A 26,028-nucleotide genomic window follows, 5' to 3' on the forward strand; every position below is an offset into this window, starting at 1 on the left:
AATGATAATGGAAAAATGTTGTAAAAACAAACTACAATATTACTGATTCAGGGTAAATTAGAAATCGTTTTCGATATTTTTTTCCCTACCAATACATTGCCATTGGTGAAAATGAAATGGAAAAATAAACTGGTTAGTGACTAGGAGAAATTTGAAGAGATTAAACCTATTACTTGCAAAACGAAATTGAAAGCTAACAGAAATCTGACTCTATTTTTAATTCCAATTTCATTCCAATTTCCGAAAGTTGGGACTTTGCCAATGAAATCAATTTTCAAGGCCGCTAGCAGATGAAAAGAATAAAATATCTTGATATATATTTGCAGATTTTTAATTCTTTGAATTAGACCTTCTTCTTTTTTTACGTAATAACCATTTCGTGTTCTTTTTCTTTTGATAATTACATAAGAATAAACCTTGATTCAGGGTAAATTAGAATTAATGAAAAAAAGGGCTATGAAACAGGTGCTGAAGTGGGTGGACGAATTTTCCAAGATGGCAGCTTATACCCCTTGTAGAGTTTATATATATATAGGTGTGGTACGTTTTTTTAAACATGGTATTTCTAGCCAGTAAGTGTCAGAACCTCTATTGAAACAGTTTTTTTTAGTGTATTTAAAGTAGATTCAAAATTTTATTAATTTATATAACGATCTAGAAGACAAACCCCTATGGCGGCAATTAGATCTAATTGTTATGCAGATTTTCTAATTCGTAGAAGGTAATCAATTAAACGGACAAGTTGCCCCCTGTGCGCTTTATGAATGTGAATATATTTACTTTTGATACTCACAAATAGATCCCAATGGGAGATATTTTCATGAAGGAAATGTTCAAATTAGGACACCGATATTGGTTTTCGTTCACTGGACTATATAGGTAATGTTCAATTTAAGACACCGATGTTGATGTTAATTAAAAGGTCTTTGTTCAGTGGACTATTCTTCTGTATAAAGATGACTATTGATGAAAATATGAATACACTGTAAATTTTACAACACAAGCATATGAACTAAGCTCATGTTCATGATAGCCTTTCTACAATATTTGGTTCCATTCATATATGAATAATTATACAGTTACTGCAACTGTTACAATGCACAACAATGAACAGAGTTCGTGGTGTTACAGGTAACACATATAATTGTGCTTGAAAAATGACCAAAAAAGGTCAAGGCATTTTAACAATATCATTCTTATGCCATTCTATTCAAAATAGCCACAATATTAAGAACAAACGCAACAACATTCCAAGGTTGACTTTGCCATATGTTTCAAAGAAGGTACACTATCTAAATTTCAAATGTCTAAACTCCGTTTGGTAAGTTGGTAGTGACTGACTTTAGGGGATTTTTATGTAGTTCTGGAGATATTTCAACATAGAAAATATTAATCTAATGCATCGCTTGCAATGAAGTTAAATCTTCTAGCGGTACCAGTGGGTTAATTTAGTGTCCTCTCCTTGTACTCCCATGCACATCATGATCTGTCTGATTAAAATTAGCCCTACGTTTTTCTAATTTTTATGCCGTAGTTCGGTATAACAAGGGGCTAATTTTAATAAGACTGCATCATTATATATTGAGATTCCTACAAGTCACTTTATTACTTTAACATCATTTTAAATTTTTATAACTGACTCCAATTTCGTCCACAAAGAAAACAGACTGGTGATCTTCAATCCATCTAATTTATGCAGTAAGAAAAGTATAAATCTGCTCGGTTACATAGATAGGATAATTTGAAATGATAGAGTTGAATTATTAATTAATTTTCGTGGATTTTAGGTGTGCCCCTTACGCTCATCTGTAAGTTAATATTTGAAAGTGAAAAGTTGTCCACCCTCTTTTTGTAAAAAGTATATAATCCAACGAATTAATAAATACACTTTTAAGACTTTTTATAAAAAAAATTATATACGCAAATAATAATTTTTAACGTTCATAAAATAATTTTGTAGTACAGTCATTTCCAATTGAATCTCGAATGGATATTTCATGTTATGGAATGTGATCTGGATTTGTGTGATCTGAAAAGAAAAAAAATTACAAAATTAAAGAGCATAAAAAATACCAATCATACATAAGATTCATATTGATATTTACAAAAGTATATTAAAAAATATATATAATTAATCTTTGTGTTATTACATTCTCCATTTGTCAACCTTTTGTGGTGTATTTTTACCTATTTTTTCTTTAACGTACTTTCTTTTAATCCATATGTTTTTTAAGCATCGCGGTGTGAATGTTCAAATTTAGAAAACAGTACATATATGTATATTTTCCCTTGTAATGTGTTTGATGTCATAGATGACATATTTTACTACTGTTTATCCTAAAATCTAAATACAATCATCATAAAATTTAATTATTCAGTTACTTATTCTTTTTTTTTAATATATAATAGGTCAAATCCTGATTATGCCAGAGAGAATACGTTTTATTTTCTTTCTAATCAATAATTCAGCTGCAATATTTTCTTGGAGTTAGGGTTAATTTTGTTTTCCACAGGGGGTTTCTGTAGAGCTCTTATACCTTTGCGTTGTTTGAGAAATTGCCTTGAATCGGTTCGGTTTCATTGCTACTCAACATATGTTATTAATGCAAGTGCACGTATCCTTAAGCTTGATTTCTTTCCCCATTGTAACTATTAAATAACCTGCTCCATTTTATACCAGTCATTCCGACATATCTTCAATTCATCAATAAAAATCTGCATAAAGTCGTAATAATGCTGATTTTTATTGATGAAATGATAACATATGTCTGAAAAATAATACCACGGAAAAGGCGGAAATGTGTTTCCTACAGTGGAAATCCGCTGTTGGTTCAAAAACAAGTAGACAAAGTTTTTTGATTGTATTTCTTTGCATCAGAAGAGATAATTACCATTATAAACCGGTACAAAAATATGTATCATGGCAGTAGGAACCGGGGGGGGGGGGCACAATAATTTTGCCGATATATAGATTACTATAGTAAACATAGATAATATATAATATTGTGCCCCCTCAATAAAAACAGCTGATAATCTTCTTTTTTTTTCTTTTTTTTTTTTTTTTTTTTTGCTAGTCAAGGAATTTTTGGTAGTTGATGACCTTTTTTTTTTTGTTTGTCAGGAAATTTTTGGTAGTGCCCCCTCAACTGTCAACTGAAAAATGTATGGCTGTGCCCCCCCCCCTCCCCCAACTGCAGTTGCTTCCTACGGGCCTGTGTACTATATGTACATGTTTAAAAAGTTTTTAAATACATTAAACTAGAGTGTTTCAAGAAATGCATGTGTCGCCTGCTACAAGAAACATTATTAAAGTATGTGTGCATACTAAAATAATAGTGCATGCGAAGAAAAAAAAATAAAATTATAGTTCATGCGAAGAAAAAAAACCATTTACGGACAGTACGACTGTGATAGATAGTATTTATTACAAAAAGTAACAACCAAATAGAAATCTAATTTAAAAGAAATAATTAAATTGGACTTATTCGAAATAATTAATTATTAAATAATTAATTACTCATTTATTTATTTATATGAGTTAATTATTCGTTTATTTATACGTGTTTTTATTCCACATTCCCCCATAATCGTGATTTGAAAGCGTTCGTCTTTTCTGCATTTTTGCTGGAACTCCGAAGCCAAGTCGCCCGCGTTGCGAAGCGGTTTGGGTGTTTGCTCTAATGTCGCAGCGTAAGGAGGGTTCGAATCCACTGTGCGAAGTGGAGACCGGTGCTTCGGATGAGACCATGGTGGCGTCTCAATATGAGTTTAAAATTCTCGAAGAGACGATTATTCTAACTATAAAAAAATATGTGTATGTCAACACTTTGGCTATTTTTTTCTGTTAAAGTAGGTAAAATGTCACGAGGTCGGTAACCCTGATATTTTTTTTAAACAAAGCCATAAGTTGTTCCATGTAATACATGGGCAAATATCAAATTCATACCTCCAATAGTTCTCGAGATACAAGGTATGACAGAATGACAGATCTTAGACGCCGGGCAAAGTGATCCGATAGTGTTGCTCTGCTCTACATGCAACTCAAAAATATACTCAAATTTACTCAATAAAATGACCATATTTTAATTCCTTTTTGTATTGTTTTATCCTCATAATTATTACTGAAATATATTTATTTTATAATTGAAATATATTTATTTTCTTATCCAATAAAAACTGTGCATCGAATAAATGTTTTGTACTCCCCAAAAAAACTTACCCGTCAGAGAATGGCTTTTGCATGCGATTATACATGTAGGTGGCTTCCGAGGCAAGCTTAGGACGCTGGAGTTTCTTTACCACGAGTGGACTATCACTGGATAGATCTGTGATCTTTGTGGCAAAAACATCAGCAGTTTCCTCGTCCTCGGAGGAGGACTTCATGTCATTACTGAACACATTCAGTTCCAACATCGATGAATCACTGTCCTCTTGAGAGCTGTTTTTGTTTGACAATGAACCTTCTTTGATTGTTGGTGTCTTTTCGTTCTCCTTTCTCGATGAAAGAGACCTTTTTGCACTCGAACGAAATTGAAGGTCACGGGCATGTTGTGAGCTAGTTACATCCGGATTCGGCTTGTCTTTTGGCATTTTTGAATACGTGTCTTTCATGACATCTGGCAGTGAATGCACCTGTTTGATTTCGTTATTAAAGCTGCGAGGCCTTCTTTGAAGTTTGACAACACACCTTCCTGACGGAGTTACCTGCCCTTCTATCTGAAACGGAAGTGCAGCATAACATGGCTTCCTGTAGCACCGTAAATGATTGTCATGCGCATGTCTTTTTTGCACTTCCGGGCGAGATTGTTCACAGCAAACCATTCTTTGGAAAAGTTTCTTGAAACGTTTGAATAAAGACCTTCTCAGAATGATGTAAATCCATGGATCTAAAGTTTGATTAAAGCTCGCCATTCTTACCGTCGTTAGATCCATGGGGTAGTTTGGCTTTCCACTCGTAATTGTAATTAATATGTGAACCTTAAACGATAGGAAGTTTATTAAATATTAAATTAGATGAATAATAAAATTGCTGAATTTACTTTCAGATCTTTTTTTAACTGCAAGCAATTATTTTTTCATCTGTCATGTTTTACGTACAGTATACATGTAAAACTATGCTTAGTTTTTAAAAGGTTTCTCAAAAATATTCAGGTATTTAATTATTTCAATGCCATTTGCTCAAACTATTTTCCTTAGTATCGAATTTGAGAGATCTAATTCCATCCTTCTTTTTTAACTTCACGTGTTACAATTTGATGGGAAAGTTGAAATTTTATTTTTATTTTTTTTTTTTTGTGTGTTCATGTTTATATTAATACTCAAGATAAACTATATGCTCATTGAAGCCAAAATGATCATGTATGCACGGAAAGAAATCTTGAAATACTTCTTATAAAACATCTAACATAAAGTTTCAAAGCCAGATATCTTACTCTTCAGATCGGGAGTCCACAAAATATTAAATTTCTTATGGTTCATTTTTACGTAGGTCAAGACAACTGAAGCTGAAGTGTGTTTTGGTCCATTTACATCAGTCTGTAGTTATGCAGTTAACAAAAGATTTCCTAAAGTATGTTTTCACATTAAAATAAAAACATAGCACTAACGAGGTCATTATTTCCAGGATATGCTGCTGCTATATTATACAAATTATCTTTTCTAAACTCCCTTGAAACAAAACTATGTATCAAATAAATTAGTTTCGTTTAGCATAAGCCCAGACATTATAATGTGAACTGTCACAGAAATGTAAGGTTTCATTCAACAACCACCCTTTTCTTACCATAAAAGGTGTCCAACAGATTAAGAAAACAGTTGTTAAGAAACACATGAGGACAAACATTTGAATTTCTGTGTTTCTTTGCTTGCGTTTCTTGTTTGATGCAATACCGGAAGTGGTCTGATGCTCCAGTTCTCCTTGGACTGTCTCTGCCTTTTTCTTCAAATATCTGACATGAAGTAAAGTGAACATGACGTAAGTGTTGCAGACGACCATTACAGAGAGTACCGCGAGGTTTAAAGAAGCATACAGATAACCATATCCGTTCAACAAAGGATCTTTGCTGTGAAAATCGAAGAAACACCATGTGCATGGATACTGCACAACAAACTTTCCAAATCCAAACAGCGGCAAAATTCCAATAATTATCACAAATAACCATATAGCAATTAGTGCCAATTTTGCTCGCCCTTTATTGAATAGCTTTGAATGTGTAAAAGTGCAACGCAAGGATAAATATCGTTCAATTGCCATGCTGCTAACAATCAAAGGTGTAGATAAACCAAAACACACCATAACGAACCCATTGAATCGACAGAATTCGTCGCCTCCAAACCATTTCCGATCGTTTAAATATGCGGCAACAGTTGCAGGAGAGGTCAGGATAATACCGGTCAAGTCTGTCCATGCCAATCCGGCAACCATGGTATAAAAGATGCTGTTCGAAGATCTTCCCTTCCTAAGAACAACTAAGGCAAGAATATTTCCGAGTGTTCCGGCTATAAACATAATTACCGGAGATACTATCGTAGCTCCCCATGCTTCGGATCGGGTGGCAGTTTTGTTTGCCGAGGTTTCATTACAGATCAACGGTTCCATTTTTCGAATTAAACTAATCACTTACGGCACATATATCCCCCTTGTAAAATACTTGCAGAATTCATTCCATGTAACAATTCAGCTGTATCATCAAAATTTGGTTCCAAGAATTAAACTTCTATGTTGGTTTACTTGGGGTCCATTTCTATTTTCTCTGGGGAACTGGAATGCATCAAGTGAAATTGATAAGCGCTGTGCACAAATAACATTACACTTGCCCTCCTAGAACATAGCCTTATCGGTTTTGTTTCAGTAATAGATATTGCAGATCACTGTCAACATTTCAAATTAGCCTTCAAATTAAAATGACATTTTCACATTGTTCCTGACATCTGGCTTCATCTTGATAATTACTGACTACAGCCGGGGACACGACGCGGCATTCTCCAATAACTAGAATCACCGTCCATAATTATAAGATGATTCCTGCAAAAGTTTTATCAAAATTGTATCAAATTGTGTGACATGTCAATCAATAACTGAGTTCAGCTTATAAATAATCTAATTCTCAAAGGACCACCTTACAATGATTTATATCAACCAAATGACGGAGTAATGACCCGAGGTTTCTCATTCTTATTATTATTCCATAGCCATATTGGGTCTGTTAGGAGTTTTCGCGCCATAGTTACTATAATTTTGACGTAATCTGCGGGGGTGGCACTCCTCCAAAATTTGTCAAATAGCATTAACCTTAAATTTTATGGTTACACTTAGAGTATGGCGAATAACATTTGCCATTATGCAACGAGTGAAGGAATTTTTATCGACCTTTGCTTGGTCGTGTGATTCCGTAACTAAATCAATGTTCTTGTGATTTTGGATCAATTCTTTTATCTCAAGCTTCAAGTGGATATTAGTTTGGATTTGTACGCTTATATTCTCTTCAAACTTTAATGTCAACCGAAAAAATACCAATGCAAGCATTATATGCACTCAAAATATCAGGTTTCCTTCGAAAGAGATGAAATCTACAAAGGGAATATATCGAAATAAGATTTCATCCGGTTTGATATTCAGGATCTGTTCCGATAAAATCGGAGTCAATTAAATTTGACCTAGCGACTTATAAACTCCCACCTCAAGGCAAAGATAATCTGGAATTGCATGTATTTCAAAATGTTAACGCAAAAATTGCATTTATTTACCAATTACCAATTTATCTAGCTATGACATTGTCCACATGACTAGTATAAACTCGATTTCGTTTGTCAAGTGTAAGCTTCTACAATCTCTTTACAGATAGGAAGCATGGCCCAGAAGGTAATTTTAAACTCCAAAAAGTCTTTGACATTGTACTTGTAAATGACTTTAATTCAAGATCATGGAACATTCTCAGTTGAAATCCTTCGTGTCAAAATCTCCAGGCTAAAGAAATACGAAGCTATGGCTGGAACGGACATTTTAGCAACCTTTGTGCTATACATAAGCTTCTTATACATCGACTTGAGGGTAACTTATGGAGTGGAGTGAAGTCATGGAGTTTCTTCGAGTGAAAACCAATACTTCATTTGTCAACGTATCCTGTGAAATAACTTATTTCACTTCGAAAATCATAGACATAGAAAACTTTCATGCATTTCTTGTATATCCAGTCAATTGTCTACTCGTAATTATACTCTAAAAATGTTGCTTGTTTTACTCTATGCCATCATTGCCAGTTCTTAACCTACCAGACTTTAAGTCCTGCATCTGGTATGTACCTTTATAACAAAGCTACGCTACTCTTTGATCTACTTCACTTAGAAGCAGACACGATTTGATTGGACCTATTATCAAATCATGGGGTGTTTGTAGGGTTTTACAAGATGATATGTCAAAAATAAATTGTCAATTTTAATTCAAGAATTATTTACACTTTCAAAAACCTGTGAACAGATGTATTTAAAACAAGAGGCCCATGGGCCTCAACGGTCACCCGAGTCATTTGGCCTTCTTACTTCAGAACAGTCCCTTACCCTTTAGGGTCATGGTTTGAACAAATCTATATGCACTACTTGAGGATATTTACATATTAATATCCTAATCATAACCATGTTGTTTTGTAGAGAAAACTTAAAAAGAATTTTTCTAAATATTTTCATGTGAAACTTTGATCTTCTGTTGTGGCCTCACCCTACCTCCCTGGGGGTAATAATTTGATTAAACTTGAATTCTTAACTACCTGAAGATGTCTGCATGTTACTATCACTAAACATGGTCTTGTTTTTCTCGAGAAGATTTTGAAATATATTTGCCCTACATAATACCATGCAAGAAACTTTAATCCTTTAATAAGCCACACCCTAATATGGGGCTATGATTTGTACACTACCTGAAAATGCTTGCATATTGATATAACTGATCGTGGCCTTGCTCTTCTTGAGAAGATTTTTAAAGTTTTTTTTCCTGCATATTCCATATTATTTTGGCCCTACCCAACCTCCTGGGACCATGATTTGAAGAAACTTGGATCTACACTGTATGACGATGCTTGCACAGTAATATCACTTCTCTTTTCTGTATATACAAGTAGTCCGTGAGCATGCCTGTTGTTTACTATATACTAATTCAGGTGACTTCTAGGCCCATTGGGCCGGGTGTACCATGCATGTTATTACTTATATTCATATATTTAAGACACTTTATAATACTGTATTACACAAGTCACTTTAATACGTATATGAATTTTTAGACTAGTATCATTACTAATCGTGGAGTGGCTGTTCTTTTAAAGATTTTTTGAAAGTTTTTTCCCATATATTCCTATGTAAAACTTTGATGTTGAAAATCTCTTCCTTTTAAGTGTGTCTCATGCTTCGCTACTCAATACCAAATACTAGATTTACTTCTGTTGATAAATTGATATGTCTGTAATAAATGATGAAAGAATCATTGGGTATTCCAGCTATAATCAACTTGAGTAAACTAGAGTATTCCAAGGAACACATGTGTCGCCTGCTTTATAACATCATTAAAGATGTAAATAAATCTAACAGGAGTCAAAAGTCAAGTTCAGGGGTCACTAGATCGGTAACATTGATATTTCACAAACGCCATAAAACCAAGCAATTAATGTGCAAAATATCAAATCCATTTACCTCTTACAGTTCCCGAGATATATAAGGTGTGACAGACGGACGGACGGACAGACAGCGGGCAAAGTGATCCCTAAGTGTCACTCTGCTTTGCTGGCGACACAAAAATTGTCAGAGATACAGTTCACAGTTTCAAAATGATGAAGTGATATTCATGCATCAGACCTGGGGTAATGGTAATGTGTAATGGTAAAGCATTGTAATCATTACATTTTTTTCAAAGTAATTGGGTGTAATGTGTAATGGATCCGTCTTTCAATTACAAGCAATTGTAATGTAATGCATTACTTTCAAAAATATGTCAGTAATGACCATTACATTTCAATTACATTTTGTATTTTAATACCTTTTTTTACTGAATCTTAAACAAGGCAATTTTTTAAAAAAATGTTTATTCAATGGTGATTGATAGACAATATACTAAATAATTGTTTTAATAGAAAATTCTTGTCAAGATAGTTATAAAATCAATTGAAGAGAGTCAGAAAAAATATTAAAAGAAATCTTTAGGTTTCAAATATAGCCAGAAAACAAGTGACATTAATAAATGCACTATACTTTGACTACCAATTAAGATAAAAACTATATCTTTCAACTTTTTTTTTCTTTTCACAAAGTTCATTCTGGTAAAATGGACTTGGAAAGCAAGATACAAGATCAGTATGGTCTACTTGAAGACACAAATGGAAACTTAAAGGCCAAATATAAATATTGATATTGTCCATCATTCATTTTTGATAGCTTGAGAGTCACCGCACATAAAAACCTATATCTAGGTACTAGTAACTATCACCATTGATTGTGTTAAATTTATATCTTTATTGATTATGCCTTCTCAGCTATTTACGAGTGCCAATTAATTGAATTATTAATACATACTCGTTTTACAATTATAGAATTATCTCTTGATTAAATATCACTTTACATAAAACAAAGTATGAAATATTCATCATTTATTTGAAAAAAAAAAAAAAAAAGAGGAACTAACATCAGAGACTGAACAAACTACAACATTGAAAGTTTTCTAGATGATCCAATTTCCTTGTGAACTGTAGAATGGTAAACTACATGAACATGATAAATGAATCCAAAATCCAAATACCACTCTGACTTATAGACCTGAGGGAAAGCATTATTAACAGACCACAAAGTGTGAGAAAGTTAATTTATGGATACAAATTGTGTGGTCATAAAATTTGTGTTTTTCTCTCATAAAATGTAATGTGTAATGTAATTCATTACTTTAACAAAGTAATTGTAATTTAATTAATTAATTTTCTGAATGAGAGTAATGGTAATTGTAATGGTAAAAATTCCGAAGTAATTGTAATTTAATTCATTGCATTTCAAAGTAATTGACCCCAGGTCTGCCATGCATAGACAGACTGAAATGTTAAATCGTTCCTACTAATTGAGACAGGAAAATTCCTCCCACTAATGATGATGGGGCTTTAACAGATATATGTATAATTAATGTAGAGCAAACAGGTTGTGCCAAATTCCAGCTCACTAACTTGTACGGAATGAGGGTGTTGAGTTAAAGAGGTCTTAAAAAAGAGTGGCTTCTTTTATTGAATTTGAGAGGTAAAAGAGATGTTACTGTATATAAAGAGGACACTCCAGTCCATGACTCCACCCCGCTCCATAATTTACCCCATGCCTTATATAACCACAGCAAGAAGAGGGACAAACTCTCCCTTGTTTGTAGGTGATGTGAATCATTACCAAGGTAGATACAGTTTTTGAATTTTTTAAGTTAATCATTCTTCTCCTCATACTTTGAAGTGTCGCTGAGAATGAAATTAAGAACATTCAAAAGCGAATAAATTTGTTATGGGGTTCATATGAAAGAGATACAATGAGAAGGCGTGAAATGTTTCTTTATTGTTTCTTTCAGCTTCAAGAAGGTATAGGTGTACTTAGAAAATTTGTACTAGGTAATCTATAATAAATTCTTCGACATTTGATCAGATTTAATGAATACAAAAACAAGATTGTATTAAACGCATTGACACATATTTTTTTATCGCCTTTTCTCTAATTGTTTCTTTTTTTTATCGGAATGGTAGTGAATTATTGCGTGGGTTTGCCAAATTGATTCAATATTACTTCCACAGAATATTTTTTTATAGAATCGTGCAATAAAGAAAAGGCATCTTAATCTTTTTATACACTTGCCAGGTGTAAGGTGAAAATTATCCCTATTTACCAAACACTTTTTGTTTTCCTATTTGCACTATGCCAAATTTTCATTTGGTCGGTGAAATAAAAAAATCATAGGAGAAACTTTAGGTCTCCAGAGCGCGTCCCACTTTACAAGGATATTGAAAAATGGTGACCTGAATTGGGTATATTGATTTTTATAATATAATTCTTACTAAGTCTTTGGAGAAATACAATGCCTGCACACTATATCTAATGATATTCTTTGACATTCTGTAATACGCCTCATCAAAAAAAAGACTGGATACACTAAAATACTTGGCAAACATTCTATCATTATTATACGTTAAAGATTGAAACAGAGACGACTAGTCGTTCGTTTTTTGAAAGATGTCAGACAGAACAGAAGACCTGTATCATCTTGTCACACAGTCTTATCTTATGGACTATACGTATGGAAGTAAAATTGATGCATAGCATAAAATAGGCCGCAAATAAAATTAAGCGTTCAAAAAAACTACTTTCACAGTAAACGTCCAAAAAAGCGCAAGATATAAATGCAAGTTAAAAAATTTCATTCACAGAAAACGTCCAAGAAAAGCGCAAGATATTTCAGACTGTCTTCAACCCCCCACCCCCACCCCGAAAAATGCACAAATTCAAGATAAATTGAAATGGCATGTGTTTTGATTTCAGTGCATTTATTAATCAAATTAATTCATCGATATTAAAGTCGTTGATTACGAAAGCCTAGAAAGGTCAAATAAGAAAACAAAAAAAAAAATAATTAAAAAGTCGTAATAACGAGATAAAAAGTCGTTATTACGAGATAAAAAGTCGTTATTACGACTTAAGAAAGTCGTAATAATGAGATAAAAAGTCGTTATTACGAGATAAAAAGTCGTTATTACGAGATAAAAAGTCGTAATAACGAGATAAAAAGTCGTTATTACGAGATAAAAAGTCGTAATTACGACTTAAGAAAGTCGTTATTACGAGATAAAAAGTCGTTATTACGACTTAAGAAAGTCGTAATAACGAGATAAAAAGTCGTTATTACGACTATAGAAAGTTGTTATTACGAGATAAAAAGTCGTAAAAACGAGATAAAAAGTCGTAATAACGAGATAAAAAGTCGTTATTACGAGATAAAAAGTCGACTTTCTTAAGTCGTAATAACGACTTTTTATCTCGTTATTACGACTTTTGTAAGTCGTAATTACGACTTTTCATCTCGTAATAACGACTTTTTATCTCGTAATAACGACTTTCTTAAGTCGTAATAACGACTTTTTATCTCGTTATTACGACTTTTGTAAGTCGTAATTACGACTTTTCATCTCGTAATAACGACTTTCTTAAGTCGTAATAACGACTTTTTATCTCGTTATTACGACTTTCTTAAGTCGTAATTATGACTTTTTATCTCGTAATAACGACTTTTTATCTCGTTATTACGACTTTCTTGAGTCGTAATTACAACTTTTCATCTCGTAATAACGACTTTTTATCTCGTAATAACGACTTTCTTAAGTCGTAATTACGACTTTTTATCTCGCAATAACGACTTTCTTAAGTCGTAATTACGACTTTTTATCTCGTAATAACGACTTTTTATCTCGTTATTACGACTTTTAAATTTTTTTTAAAATTTTCTTATTTGACCCTTCTAGGCTTTCGTAGTTGATAAATGATAAGAGTGCACTGTTCTATTAAGATCTATAGATGACAAAAAGAGTAAACTTTCCTTGTGTTGATACCTGGATCTATGTCACGTGATGATGCCGATGAATTCAGCAGAATATGCTGCATATAGCGGTGATGAATCAAATACTTAGTGAAGAAAAATTATCGTTGTTTCATTCGTATATTCAAAACAAATTTCATTAATTTTACCAAAATTCAAATGTTTATTCATTACTTTATTATTACCCGAAAATCTAAAGATTTACTCCCATGTTGGGGAGATTCTATTGTAAATTCTTTCTATATAAAGTCATAAATTAATCATTGCCTGATGAGAAAATGAAAATAAAATTGACAAATATAACAGCAATTGAGACTTAGTTTAAAGCAAGGTTTTTTTAAAAATATTTTACTCATAATTTATGAACGAATTATTTTTCGAACTTACAAAAATAACAGCATCTATATGAATATAATATAGATGCCTTTATCTTATGGGGAAATTTTTTGCTCGAGTTCGGCGTACAAAATCGGGTTCGGTATACGCATCCTTTTTTCCACATGCGCTTCGAACTGAAAGGTAGCATAATTTTAAGCTCTTGAAAATTTCCAAAAAATAATCTCAATCCTGCTTTATTTTTCTAAAAACTTGTTTGAAAGAATAATTTTAGACACATTGGTGATGTTTGTTTACATCGATTGCTTAGTTTAGCTGTATTTAAAGGGTGATTTTCGTGGGATTGAAATCGTTAAGAAAATTCGAATAAACGCGGCTTGTACACTTTAAATCTTTTATATATTTTGTAGAAAATTTTAGTGTAAATTTAAAAAGTAATTTTTGCTATTGTTATTTTGTTTGTGATATCACAATGCCACGGGTCAAATCCAAGAGGACCAAGGATACGACATTGCGAAGGCAAGCAACCAAGCCAAGACCTAAACAACCCAAAGTCACCCCAGCAGAGGTTGAAAAAGAGTCTGAGATGGTTCCAGTTGTCCTTGAACAACTCAACAAAAATAGCGAGACTGTTGGTTTTCAAAGCCCTACAATGACAGTTGCAGGTGTGCAATCTTCTGCGACATCACCCCCCTGTACCTCAGAGTCGGTTATTCAGAATGCCATGGGTGAATCACAAGGTACACCTCAAATGCTTCAAAGTATTACACATCAGCTGGCAGTTAATGTGTCACAAGATATTAAATCAAAAGTAATAAGTTCAGCTTATGTAGATCTTGCTTTGCTGCTTCACAATACTAATGCTGTACCCTCAGAAAAATCTATCTACATTAATGAAAAGGGGGAACTCGTCACAAGGGAAACTAATAAACCATCTGTCAAAATTGATAACATTGAAAAATGGACGGATGCCTTTATTATATATAGCAGCATCTACTCCGCAGTTCACCTTGATTCAGTTCAAGGGTTATTCAAATACATGCATGATGTTAGGTTGGGAGCATCAAGGGTTGGGGGTCTTGGTTTAAAAAAATATGACGAGCAATTTCGTTTTCGTCGTAGCCTTAATCCAGCAATTCCATGGGGAAATGTAGACAATGAATTGTGGCTTATTTACATGTGCCCAACAAATGCATTTCAAACCCCAAGCACAGTCCCCTCTCTGTCAACATACACGTTTTGATTACAATTATAAAGGGATTTGTGTGCGCCCAATATGTTCCTATAGCCATGTGTGCATCAAATGTCGAGGTAACCATCCAGTTTCACAGTGCCCTCGGGCATCATCTTACCCTCAAGCTCAAATTCAATCAGGCAATTATGGGAATAACTATGGTCAGGTAAATACCAAAATTCCTTCCTTATCATCAGTTGCTCCTATTCGTTTTCGCCCCCATGGACCACAGGCACAAATCCCCAGATCAAAGCTTCCAAGGCATAACTTGCCCAGCATAACTATCATTACTCATATTCCGCCAGACCTATGGGAATTGGGAAAAACACCAATTAATGTAGACAGGTTAATTGAAAGTCTTGAAACATACCCAAATAAAATTGCAGCACTTGAATTAAAACAGGGATTTTATGAGGGATTTAGATTACATTACAATGGTCCAAGGATTCATTGTATGTCAAAAAATTTAACATCAGCCTCTGATCATCATGAGGAATTGTTGGATAAAGTTAGGAAAGAGGTAGAGATGGGTAGGATTATGGGTCCTTTTCTTAATATTCCATTAGCTAATCTCCATATTTCACCTGTAGGAATAGTACCAAAGTCAGATGGGGGGTGGCGTATGATCATGCACCTTTCATATCCAAAGTTCAAAAGCATAAATCACTTCATAGACCCAGATTTATGTTCTGTCCATTACTCATCATTTGACAATGTGGTTGAAATGATAGCTAATCTTGGGAAAGGGGCCTTGCTTGGTAAAGTAGACATCAAAAGTGCTTTTAGACTTATTCCTGTAAACCCAAGTGATTTTGATTTGTTGGGCTTTTCAATTGATTCTTTATTTTACATAGATAAGTGTTTACCTATGGGGTGCTCAATAAGTTGCAAAATTTGGGAAACTTTTGCCACATTTCTGCATTGGTTAACAAAAGTTCGGTCAGGGTTAGATTCATTGGATCACTATCTTGATGATTTTATTTTTGCTGGAAGGTTAGGAACAAACAATTGTCAAAAACTAATGTCAGAGTTTATAAATATGTGTACTGAGCTCGGTACTCCATTAGCAGAGGATAAGACCATTGGCCCTGTTTCTGTACTTACATTTCTAGGATTAGAGATTGATACCATTAATATGTTGATTAGGATCCCTCAGGCAAAAGTTGATATTCTGAAACAAATTATACATGACTTTTTGGCAAGAAAATCAGTTTTATTGAAAGAACTAGAATCATTAGTAGGAATGTTAAATTTCTTTGGAAAAGCAATAAGGTCCAGTAGGGCATTCAATCGTAGGTTTTACGATGCTATGAGTGGTGCCTCAGAAGCTCATCATCATGTAAGGTTATCAGTTGAGTTGAAGGAGGATTTATATGTGTGGTCTAAGTTTTTAGAGGAGTTCAATGGGATTTCCTATTTTCCAGATAAAGAGTGGATAAGTTCAGATGTACTAAAATTATATACAGATAGTGCAGGAAGTGCAGAGCTTGGATGTGGTGCATATTTTCAGGGTAAATGGGTGTTTTTTCAGTGGCCATTAGCATGACAAAGGACTGATATTCTTAGAGATATGACATTTCTAGAGCTAGTTCCCCTAGTATTAGCAATTAGTTTATGGGGTCATGACCTTAAGTGCAAAAAGGTTTTGTTTCACATTGACAATCTTGCTTTAGTCAGAATAGTAAACAAACAAACTTCCAAGTCCAAGAGAGTAATGAAGCTAGTTAGGCAATTGGTATTAATGCTTATGGAATGTAATTGTATTTTTAAAGCCAAACACATTATTAGTAGTAATAATAGTATTGCTGATTCTATTTCTCGCAAGCAGTGGTGGCGGTTCAGGGAATTGGCTCCAGAAGCAAAGGAAAGTCCAGAACCCATTCCAACCAATTTTCTTCATTTGATTTGCAGTTGCAAGTAGAAAAACTGCCTCCTTATCAAAGAATACAAAGCTAGCATACGATACTGGAATAACTGCATTTCAAAAATTTAGGGATGAATTTAGCTTTTCAAATATTTGGCCTCCACCCCCAGAGCATGTTGTTCAATTTATAGCATATTTATCTCTGAAAAAGTTTACTTCATCAACTGCTAGATTGTATCTATCAGCAATAAGTTTTGAGTGCAAGTCCAGAGGTCTAGTTGATATCACAAAGAATTTTTTGGTTTGTAAGATGTTAGAAGGCATGAAGACATTATCAGTTAAGAAAGATCCAAGACTTCCAATTACCCCTTCTGTACTGTGTAAAATAATTCACATATTACCATCAGTCTGTACAAATTTGTATGAGTCTCGTCTCTTTCAAGCGGCATACATGTTAGCATTTTTGGGGTTTTTGAGAGTTGGGGAATTAACACTGTCAAAGGGAAATAGTTTTGATACTATCATTCATAGGTCAGACATTAACTTTGATTGTGACAATTCTAAAATGTATTTGACCATAAGACATTCCAAAAATGACCAGTATGGGAAAGGGGTTACCATTTGCATTGAAAAAACTGGTACTCTCCAGTGCCCAGTTAGGTACATGCTAGAGTTTCTGTCTATAAGACCTGCAGTCAATGGGCCATTATTCTGCCATCTTGACCATTGTCCCCTAACCAGATATCAATTTACAGCAGTTTTACATAAAGCAATAAATCTTCTTGGGTTTCAGAGCTGTAGCTATAAAGCCCATTCTTTTAGAATCGGGGCTGCAACTACTGCTTACCAACAAGGGTGTGATCCAGATTATATTAGGGAGGCAGGTAGATGGAAGTCACAAGTTTACAAGTCTTATATTCGCTGTCCTATTAAGAAATTATGTTTGTAAAATTTATGCTTTACAGGTCATTCTACTGTTTGGTGTGTTGGGTCATCTATAGTTAAGCATGCCTTTCAGGCCGCCTTGCTTAGGACAGGAGGGGTTCACTTAGGATTGGAAAGGTTAGGGATGGATATCTGGTGGCAAGGCTACTCAGGTTTAAAGTTAATTAATTTAAAGAAAAAAGTACTGTTATTAGCCAAATATGAAGATTATCCCGACTTCTTGCTCATTCACTGTGGGGGGAACGATTTGGGGGGACCAGATTTACCTTTGTTTAAGCTTATTACAATAATGAAAGAAGATATAGAAAAATTATCGCAGCTCCTCCCCAATACAAGACTTGTTTGGTCCCAAATTTTGCCACGCCTTACATACAGACACTCGTTAGACAATTCTGCCATGGAACGGGCGCGTGTACGATTGAATAGGGCAGCTGCTTGTCAGGTACTTCATCTAGGAGGGGCTTATATCAAGCACCCAGATCTCATTAGGAACATAGAGTGTTTTTTGGCTAGTGATAAGGTGCACCTAAATCCGCTAGGCAATTCTGTATTCTTAAACAACATACAGGGGGGTCTTGAATATTTTAACAGTGGGTGTGGGTCAGTATTTCCTGACACCCAGTGTTAAGAGGGGTGGTTACCATTACATGTTGGTTGTGGGTCAGTTGAATGGGGCTCCCCATGTGTGGGGTGACCTTAAACTTTTAAGTTTTAGGTCATGTGGCATTTGCGCCCATCCATTCAACTGATGTTTCAACCTTGTGCATCTGACTGTGTATGACATTTTGAAGACATTGAACTGTGAACATTGGCTTGATATTTTATAATGTAAATACATTAACAATTTATTTCATTGTTAGCGGTCAACCCGGAACAAACAAATGCTGCTTGATTGTGCTGCTTATTTTATGCTTGTTGTTGCTATATTTGAATTTATTCAAAACTTTTTTATAATTAAAAAACATTAATAAGCTTAAAGGTAAATGACTGTTTGCGGTAAACCTGGAACAGCCAAATAATTGATTTGCTTTGTATTGTGTTGTTGCTTGAATTTTGGGTCTGCCCTGCTTGGCGACCCTTTGCTGCTTATACATGTATATTATGCCACGACCAACAACGCCAAACAATAAATGTTTAAATATAAATATTACTGTTTTTCATTTCCTCTATATAGATAACAGCATCTATATGAATATAATATAGATGCCTTTATCTTATGGGGAAATTTTTTGCTCGAGTTCGGCGTACAAAATCGGGTTCGGTATACGCATCCTTTTTTCCACATGCGCTTCGAACTGAAAGGTAGCATAATTTTAAGCTCTTGAAAATTTCCAAAAAATAATCTCAATCCTGCTTTATTTTTCTAAAAACCCCAGCCCTCCCTTCCCAATAAGGGTAATGCTCTTTTGGTAGTTAAATAGGTACTGCTCTTGGTTTTTTGCTTGTTTGTTGCAGAATGCTCTTTTGGTTGTTAAATAGGTACAGCTCTTGGTTTTTTTTGCTTGTTTGTTGCAGAACATCACGATATCCAGAATCCTACAATTAAAATATTGTCGTGGCATCTTTGATGGAAAGAAGTGAAGTCCAAAGTAACGCATATGAAGGCATTTGCGCCCATCCATTCAACTGATGTTTCAACCTTGTGCATCTAACTGTGTATGATATTTTGAAGACATTGAACTGTGAACATTGGCTTGATATTTTATAATGTAAATACATTAACAATTTATTTCATTGTTCGCGGTCAACCCGGAACAAACAAATGCTGCTTGATTGTGCTGCTTATTTTATGCTTGTTGTTGCTATATTTGAATTTATTCAAAACTTTTTTATAATTAAAAAACATTAATAAGCTTAAAGGTAAATGACTGTTTGCGGTAAACCTGGAACAGCCAAATAATTGATTTGCTTTGTATTGTGTTGTTGCTTGAATTTTGGGTCTGCCCTGCTTGGCGACCCTTTGCTGCTTATACATGTATATTATGCCACGACCAACAACGCCAAACAATAAATGTTTAAATATAAATATTACTGTTTTTCATTTCCTCTATATAGATAATAACGTCTCATTTTCCAATGTGCACTTTCTAACACAACCACAAATAGATAACAGATAATAACTATCTATTCGGGGACAAAAATGTATTAGATAAAAACACCATCTTTTCTATGCCCCTATAAACTAAGATTCGGGGGCATACAGTTGTTGCTCTGTCCGTCCGTCTGTCTGTTTAGCTGTTTGTGTTTGTCCTCAAAAACCTTAACTTTTCCCATAACTTGATTGGATGGAGCTATGAATTTCATATTTTACATGTGTATTCCTTGTGACAAGACATTTCCTTGGGTACCAACATTTTTTTACCCTTTGACCTTAGAGTTTGACCTAATTTTGCAAAATTTTAGTAAACTTTAACCTTGATCATACCTTTTGAACAGTCAGTGCAAGGGATTTCATATTTCACTTGTGTATTTCTTGTGACAAGACCTTCCCATGGGTACAAACAATTTTTACCGTTTGACCTTGACCTTGGAGTTTGACCTACTTTTGAAAAACTTTAACTTGGTCATAACATTTGAATGATTGGTGCTAAGACTTTCATATTTCACTTGCCTACTTCTTGTGACAAGACCTTCCTTGGATACCAACAATTCTGACCGTTTCATCTTGACCTTGGAGTTTGACCTACTTTCGAAAAAATTTAAGCTTGGCCATAACTTTTGAACAGTTTGAGTAATTTCACTTGTGTATTTCTTGTGACAAGACCTTCCCTTGGGTACACAAAGAATTTGATCATTTGACCTTGATCATGGAGTTTCACCTACTTTTGAAAAACTTTAACCTTGGCCATAACTTTTGAAAGGCGAGGGCTTTTACATTTTACATGTGTATTCCTTGTGACAAGACCTTCCCTTGGGTATCAACAATTTTTGATCTCGACTTTGACTTTGGAGTTTGACTTGCATTTGAGAAACTTTAACCTTCGACATGAGCTGCTATATGGGGGCATCAGTGTTTTCCTTTTGCTTAAGATACAAGGGTAGGGTAGAATTCCAATGATCTTATCTGAATGCGGTATTTCACTTGCATCAGATTAGTTTTATTATTTCAAAAAAAGACATATATTCATAAGATTGAACACTCATTTGCACTGTACTGAACACTTCGCCCACGAAGCTTTATTTCTTTATCAAGAATTCCTGTACAGACGTTATCATTCTGTAAATCTCATACTCTCTGTTTCTAAGAAATAGATGTGTGGTTTGATTGTCACATCCATATGCACTTATCATGCACTTCTGAAATAAATGCCACTGGTATATTTTCTTCGAAGAAATGTTGTTGTAGAAAGTGAAAAGCGCATATTAGATTAAAATATTCTGCGAAAAAGTAAACGTAAAATCTTATATCTTTGATAAAAATAAATTTCATGAAGAGTAAATGCCATGATTGATAGTGATACTTTAATAAAACATTTCCGGAAAACAAGCATAATATTTTGTCTCTGTAAGGTAATTGTGCTATGCTTTCCTCACGAGTGACGTAAGACGTGCGCAGCATAAAAAAAGATTTTGCAAGTGCGTGTTTCGTAGAAGTAGTAAGCTGTGGACGACCTACTTAGATATGTACATGCAGATGCGCAATCGACCCACGAGTAGTCAGCAACGCCCACTGAAAGTCAACGCCCTGTGGAAGCAATATGGCCGTACTTTTGCCTAACGAATTTTATAGCATTTTTGGTTTAAATGCACTCTCGTATACATAAAAAACACCTCTTTAGGCACGCTCGTTCTTCTTTTTCCATTTCTCCGCAAAATTGAATAACTGTACATTGAGTATTGATTTAAAGATGAAATATAATCCCATGGATGAAAGAGTTCAGATTTTGTGAAACCAGATTATTCCAAATCGTCACTGTTCGCAACTCTAATTATTCTAATTTGCAATAATCAAACCAGAAGTGTCCTTTTACATATGGGTGCGATGCAATAAAATTCAATTTGCCTCTGTAGTTTACGATACACTGATGTCTAGATACCAGGGATCAAATTGCATAGGACCAACAAAGTTCTAGATAAGCTGGTTAAATGCACACAATGCTATAGCTGTTGATTTAGATTATGTTGACGTTTTGTTCTCTAATGGTTCTGTCGTTGATTTGCTTAAACTGTTAAAGCAAAATATGAAGGGGAAAAGCTGAAGCCAGAATTAATAAAAAGCAAATAATTGCTTATTTTATTTTATTTTTTTTTTTAAAAAAATGGTAATTAAATATGGGGTAGTATAAAGTCTATTTTTAACCCAAACAAGCCGGATTTTCCTGTTTTCAAACAGGTCCCAGTTACATGCAATTTGCAATGTAGTGTTTACAAGCGCATATTACTACTATTCTTACATTCACATTACAAACTGATTACTACCTTTTATTTCCGTTTACTGTACGACTTTCATCTACGACAAAAAACGCAAAAGACGTATTATTCAAAAAACCGTGCGACGGGTTGTTATAGACCGGTTTTTAAAATAATACTTCAAAGGCAAAATCACTTTGCAGGCCATTAAAAAAGAAAATAGAAAACTAAAATTTAGTTTCCTTTCTTGCTTGTTTGAGCAAGGTGTTCATTTAATGTTTCAACGTTTTATTAAATTGAAAATTTCTATCATTTTATTAAAAAATAATGTTAAGTCAGTTTGTGGAGGGGGGAAGGCCATTTTTCAATTTCATCTTTTATTTACAGTTGTGTACAAGCTAGTTTTTACGATTGACTACATTAAACAAACTTGATTTTTTTTAAATATTTCTAATCGTATCCATAGGATGTACAAAAGATCCTCTAACCAATATTATTGCAAATATCAAATGTTAGTTGAGCTTCATAAACAATTAAACGTGGGAAAAGTTGTCTGATTACTAAGAACTAATTAAAACAATGTAATCAAACAATTTCTAGGAGTGTAACGCAAAAACTACGAGATGATCAATTAATTTAAAAGGGACTACATATGTATGTCCGCCTACAATGCGCGCCGGAACCGGATGCTTCAGATGTCTCCAAGAAAAGTTCACGACGCTTGATGTTGCAGCGTCTATTATGTCGAAACAAACTGTTAAAGATTAGAATTCTTCCCACACTTTCTATAATATCTCCGTCTGCAAGTACGAATCCTTTCATTACATGTAACTCGAAAGCAAATATACAACACTTTAAACTTAGAAGAAATTTCAAGTAGCGCACCGGTATTGATTCTACAAGATCGATGTATCTTAAAGATTCCTTCGGAAAGTGTTAAGATTTGTGACCCGATGAAATCAAATGGTCTTAGAAATTAAGAAGGGAAAGGAATATAAACATATAAAGAATGTAATTTACTCGTTGTCAATTGTTAAGGTAATTCTCTCTGTGCAGCTTTGGTCGAATTAGTGGTTTGGGGAAATAGGAATGCAAAGAAAATACAATTAAGAGAACCTCATTAACTCCGTGCAAAGTGCAGGGGTGCTCCATCTTCGATTGTTGAAGCCTAGGTCATCGTGAAGAAAATTATTAACAACCACAGCCTTTATATTTAAATATTTTACACTGACTTGCACAGGTATTTTGCCATTTAACAACTAAAGTTATCTAGAAAATGAGTTTATAGTTTTGCAATCTACTAGTGCTTTATACATGTACAGTGTGAATGCATGTACATTGTATGTCAAAAAATCTTTAGAAATGGATAGCGCATCTGTCACCAAATAAATAGTGATTTTTAACCTTAAGAATCGTTAAAAATTATCATTCTTTGTAATTAACCTGTTAAGTAAAGTTAATCATATTTTTGGATTACATTCTCGCTGTGTCAAGGGTCCGGAGTCCACTCGTAGTCATGCTTCTTTACAATTTTTTACGGGCTGACTGCGACGACGTCTTTCGGAAAAATTCCAAATCCTTATTGTTTTTCTTATCTCTCGACCAATGAAATTAAGCCTTTCAATAATAAACAACACAACCTGTAACAGATGCATTGTGTCAACTGCTTACTTTCTGTTGACTTTTCTGTCTACCTATGAAAGCCTCTATTTGGTTGGTGCTTCTCAATGAAAGTAAGCACACCAAATGAAGTTTATCAGGGGTCCTACGGCCACGTTGTGATGATTTGTAGTTAAGGGTCTTTTCAGGATCAAATAATTATAATTATTGGAAATACAGTGAGAATATACCCGTGAATTTCTTCAATATTTGACAATCTGACGAAGAATGAATGTTGAAGATCTCGAGATAATGTGGATTTGAAAAATTTGCAATATACATGTACATGTAAATGTAATAATATACCAGCACTATGGGAGAGAACCAACCAAAATCCCATCTATATTGACATAAAGAGAAAAAAATGGGGTTGGATAGGCCACACTTTACGCAAATCCTCAAACAACATCACAACAAAACAGGCTCTGGATTGGAATCCACAAGGAAAGAGGAGGGTTGGGAGACCCAGGCAAACCTGGAGAAGGTCCGTGGAAATGGAGGCAAAAGAGGCAGGTTTTACCTGGACCCAATTAAAAAACATAGCCAAAAACAGATTCCGATGACGCGGTGTGGTTGCGACCCTATGCTCCCCAAGGAACGGACAGGAACATATGTTTACAGAATAATCATAATTTTAAAGAATTGTTTAAATTTGAAAGATGTTTCGTGAGTAAATCGTCAATTATCTTTGAGCACAAGTGGAACTATAAACAATTTATAAGCATATTTTTTTTATTGTGCCCTTCAAATTAAAATGACCAAATTCAAAGGTCAAGGTCACATCTTGTATTAGTCAGCTATTTAAAAGGAAGAGTTTGCTGCCTCAGAGAATAAAATCTAAACTCAAGGTCATGACCATACCTAGGTCTTGCTAAGGACCAACCACTAACTTATGAATTGATATACCTAGATGCTGTTCATGTCATTTGCATGTTAGATTTGTTTTAGTGATCTGGTTTGAACAAGCATTGCAAAAATATTTCTTTAGGTTAAAGTTCTGCGTGTTCTTGGTGGTATATTTTATCGTTAGTGTTTTGTGACTACAATATTGAAAATTTAATCAGATAAAAAAAATCGGTACAATATCTCCTTTGAAAGATACATCTAGTATTGATCCAGGTGTAATTAAAAATGGCTAGTAGCCATTTGATTAATCTTTGAAAGACGTTTATCTTACTTTCGATCTTTATCCTGTATTAGATCGATTGTTTGGTTATTTTTTTAGCTACACGAAAGGGAACATGAATTGTGTAAATACGACTAGATTTCTCTAAAAAGTTACAAACTTCGAAGAAATAATATACATATTTTTAAAGAATCGAAAAATTTCTACCCAATTACACACTTCAAAATATAGCGGTGCCGTTTATTCATTGTCATTATTTAATTTCAAAAAATAATAACTATACCTCATTTTAATTTCTAAATTGTTGAAAATCATTTAACGATCCAAGTACACATTACGTCTTTACTGCGTGCAAGTAAGAAATTGTAGACCTACCTTCATCATAATGAAATCTTACTTCTGAATCAGATAAATTACTTCAGTGACTATAAACACCAGCAGAGAACGGCGTCGTCCAATAAATGTTCTCCTTTCACCAAGTGAACATTATTCTTTAATGTTTAGTTTGCAGCGTTTTGTTGCTGACAAGAGCTTAAGAGAAGTCCAAAAAGAGCAGAGGGCGGCACTTATCCTGACCTTGCTAGGAATCGATTTCAGTTAATATGAAATGCGACAAATTACGCCAGGTTAGAGAATTAAATAAGTTCTGATTATTGCACACCTCCTTCTCCCTAGTCTCGTGTGATCGCACGAGAGGACAATTAACTTCCGGTGGATGTTTTGTATATCTCTCTGCAATTTTTAGTTGTAAATTTTTAATCTGTATGCACCGGATGTTGACTTCCTCTGATGAACCTTTGTTTGAACGAATGTGCGATATTTTTGTCACAAAATAAAAATGCTAATTCAATTCCTATGTCGAACGCTAGAAAGTGGCAGTGGCTTTGGTAAATAAAGAAGAAATCGGTGGTGAGTTTTTTTAGGGACTT

The 26,028-nt window shown here is 34.1% G+C and overlaps 3 protein-coding genes across 3 annotated transcripts in view; 2 read left to right on the forward strand and 1 right to left on the reverse strand.

Annotated features, from left to right (window-relative positions):
* Window positions 1-14,135, forward strand: part of LOC133184144 (RUN and FYVE domain-containing protein 2-like) — a 172,156-nt gene extending 158,021 nt beyond the window's left edge. The window contains exon 17 of the mRNA XM_061319025.1: window positions 14,121-14,135. The gene's annotated coding sequence lies outside the window, so the exon portion shown is untranslated. The remainder of the gene's footprint in view (window positions 1-14,120) is intronic.
* LOC133184145 (prostaglandin E2 receptor EP3 subtype-like) lies at window positions 1,729-25,818 on the reverse strand. Its single transcript, XM_061319027.1, has 4 exons — window positions 25,475-25,818; window positions 5,783-7,024; window positions 4,220-4,977; window positions 1,729-2,029 (listed from the first exon to the last, which is right to left on the reverse strand). Exons 2-4 carry the CDS (start codon window positions 6,596-6,598, stop codon window positions 1,996-1,998), a joined length of 1,608 nt encoding a protein of 535 aa, XP_061175011.1. The 5' UTR covers window positions 6,599-7,024; window positions 25,475-25,818; the 3' UTR covers window positions 1,729-1,995.
* LOC133184484 (uncharacterized) lies at window positions 16,195-16,701 on the forward strand. Its single transcript, XM_061319573.1, has one exon. It carries the CDS (start codon window positions 16,195-16,197, stop codon window positions 16,699-16,701), a length of 507 nt encoding a protein of 168 aa, XP_061175557.1.
* Window positions 25,819-26,028: the final 210 nt, after the last annotated feature.

Source organism: Saccostrea echinata, unplaced genomic scaffold, assembly GCF_033153115.1.
Source record: "Saccostrea echinata isolate AGI-Se365-2 ecotype Australia unplaced genomic scaffold, CSIRO_AGI_Sech_v1 ptg000010l, whole genome shotgun sequence".
Taxonomy (NCBI): Eukaryota; Metazoa; Mollusca; class Bivalvia; order Ostreida; family Ostreidae; genus Saccostrea; species Saccostrea echinata.

Excerpts from the sequence above, each read along its gene's own strand:
- LOC133184145 (XM_061319027.1), bottom strand. The coding sequence starts at position 6,598 with ATGGAACCGTTGATCTGTAATGAAACCTCGGCAAACAAAACTGCCACC. Across the intron at positions 4,978-5,782 it reads TCTGTTGGACACCTTTTATG|GTTCACATATTAATTACAAT; the intron begins GTAAGAAAAGGG and ends CTATCGTTTAAG. Across the intron at positions 2,030-4,219 it reads CAAAAGCCATTCTCTGACGG|ATCACACAAATCCAGATCAC; the intron begins GTAAGTTTTTTT and ends TTTTCTTTTCAG.
- LOC133184484 (XM_061319573.1), top strand. The coding sequence starts at position 16,195 with ATGTGTACTGAGCTCGGTACTCCATTAGCAGAGGATAAGACCATTGGC.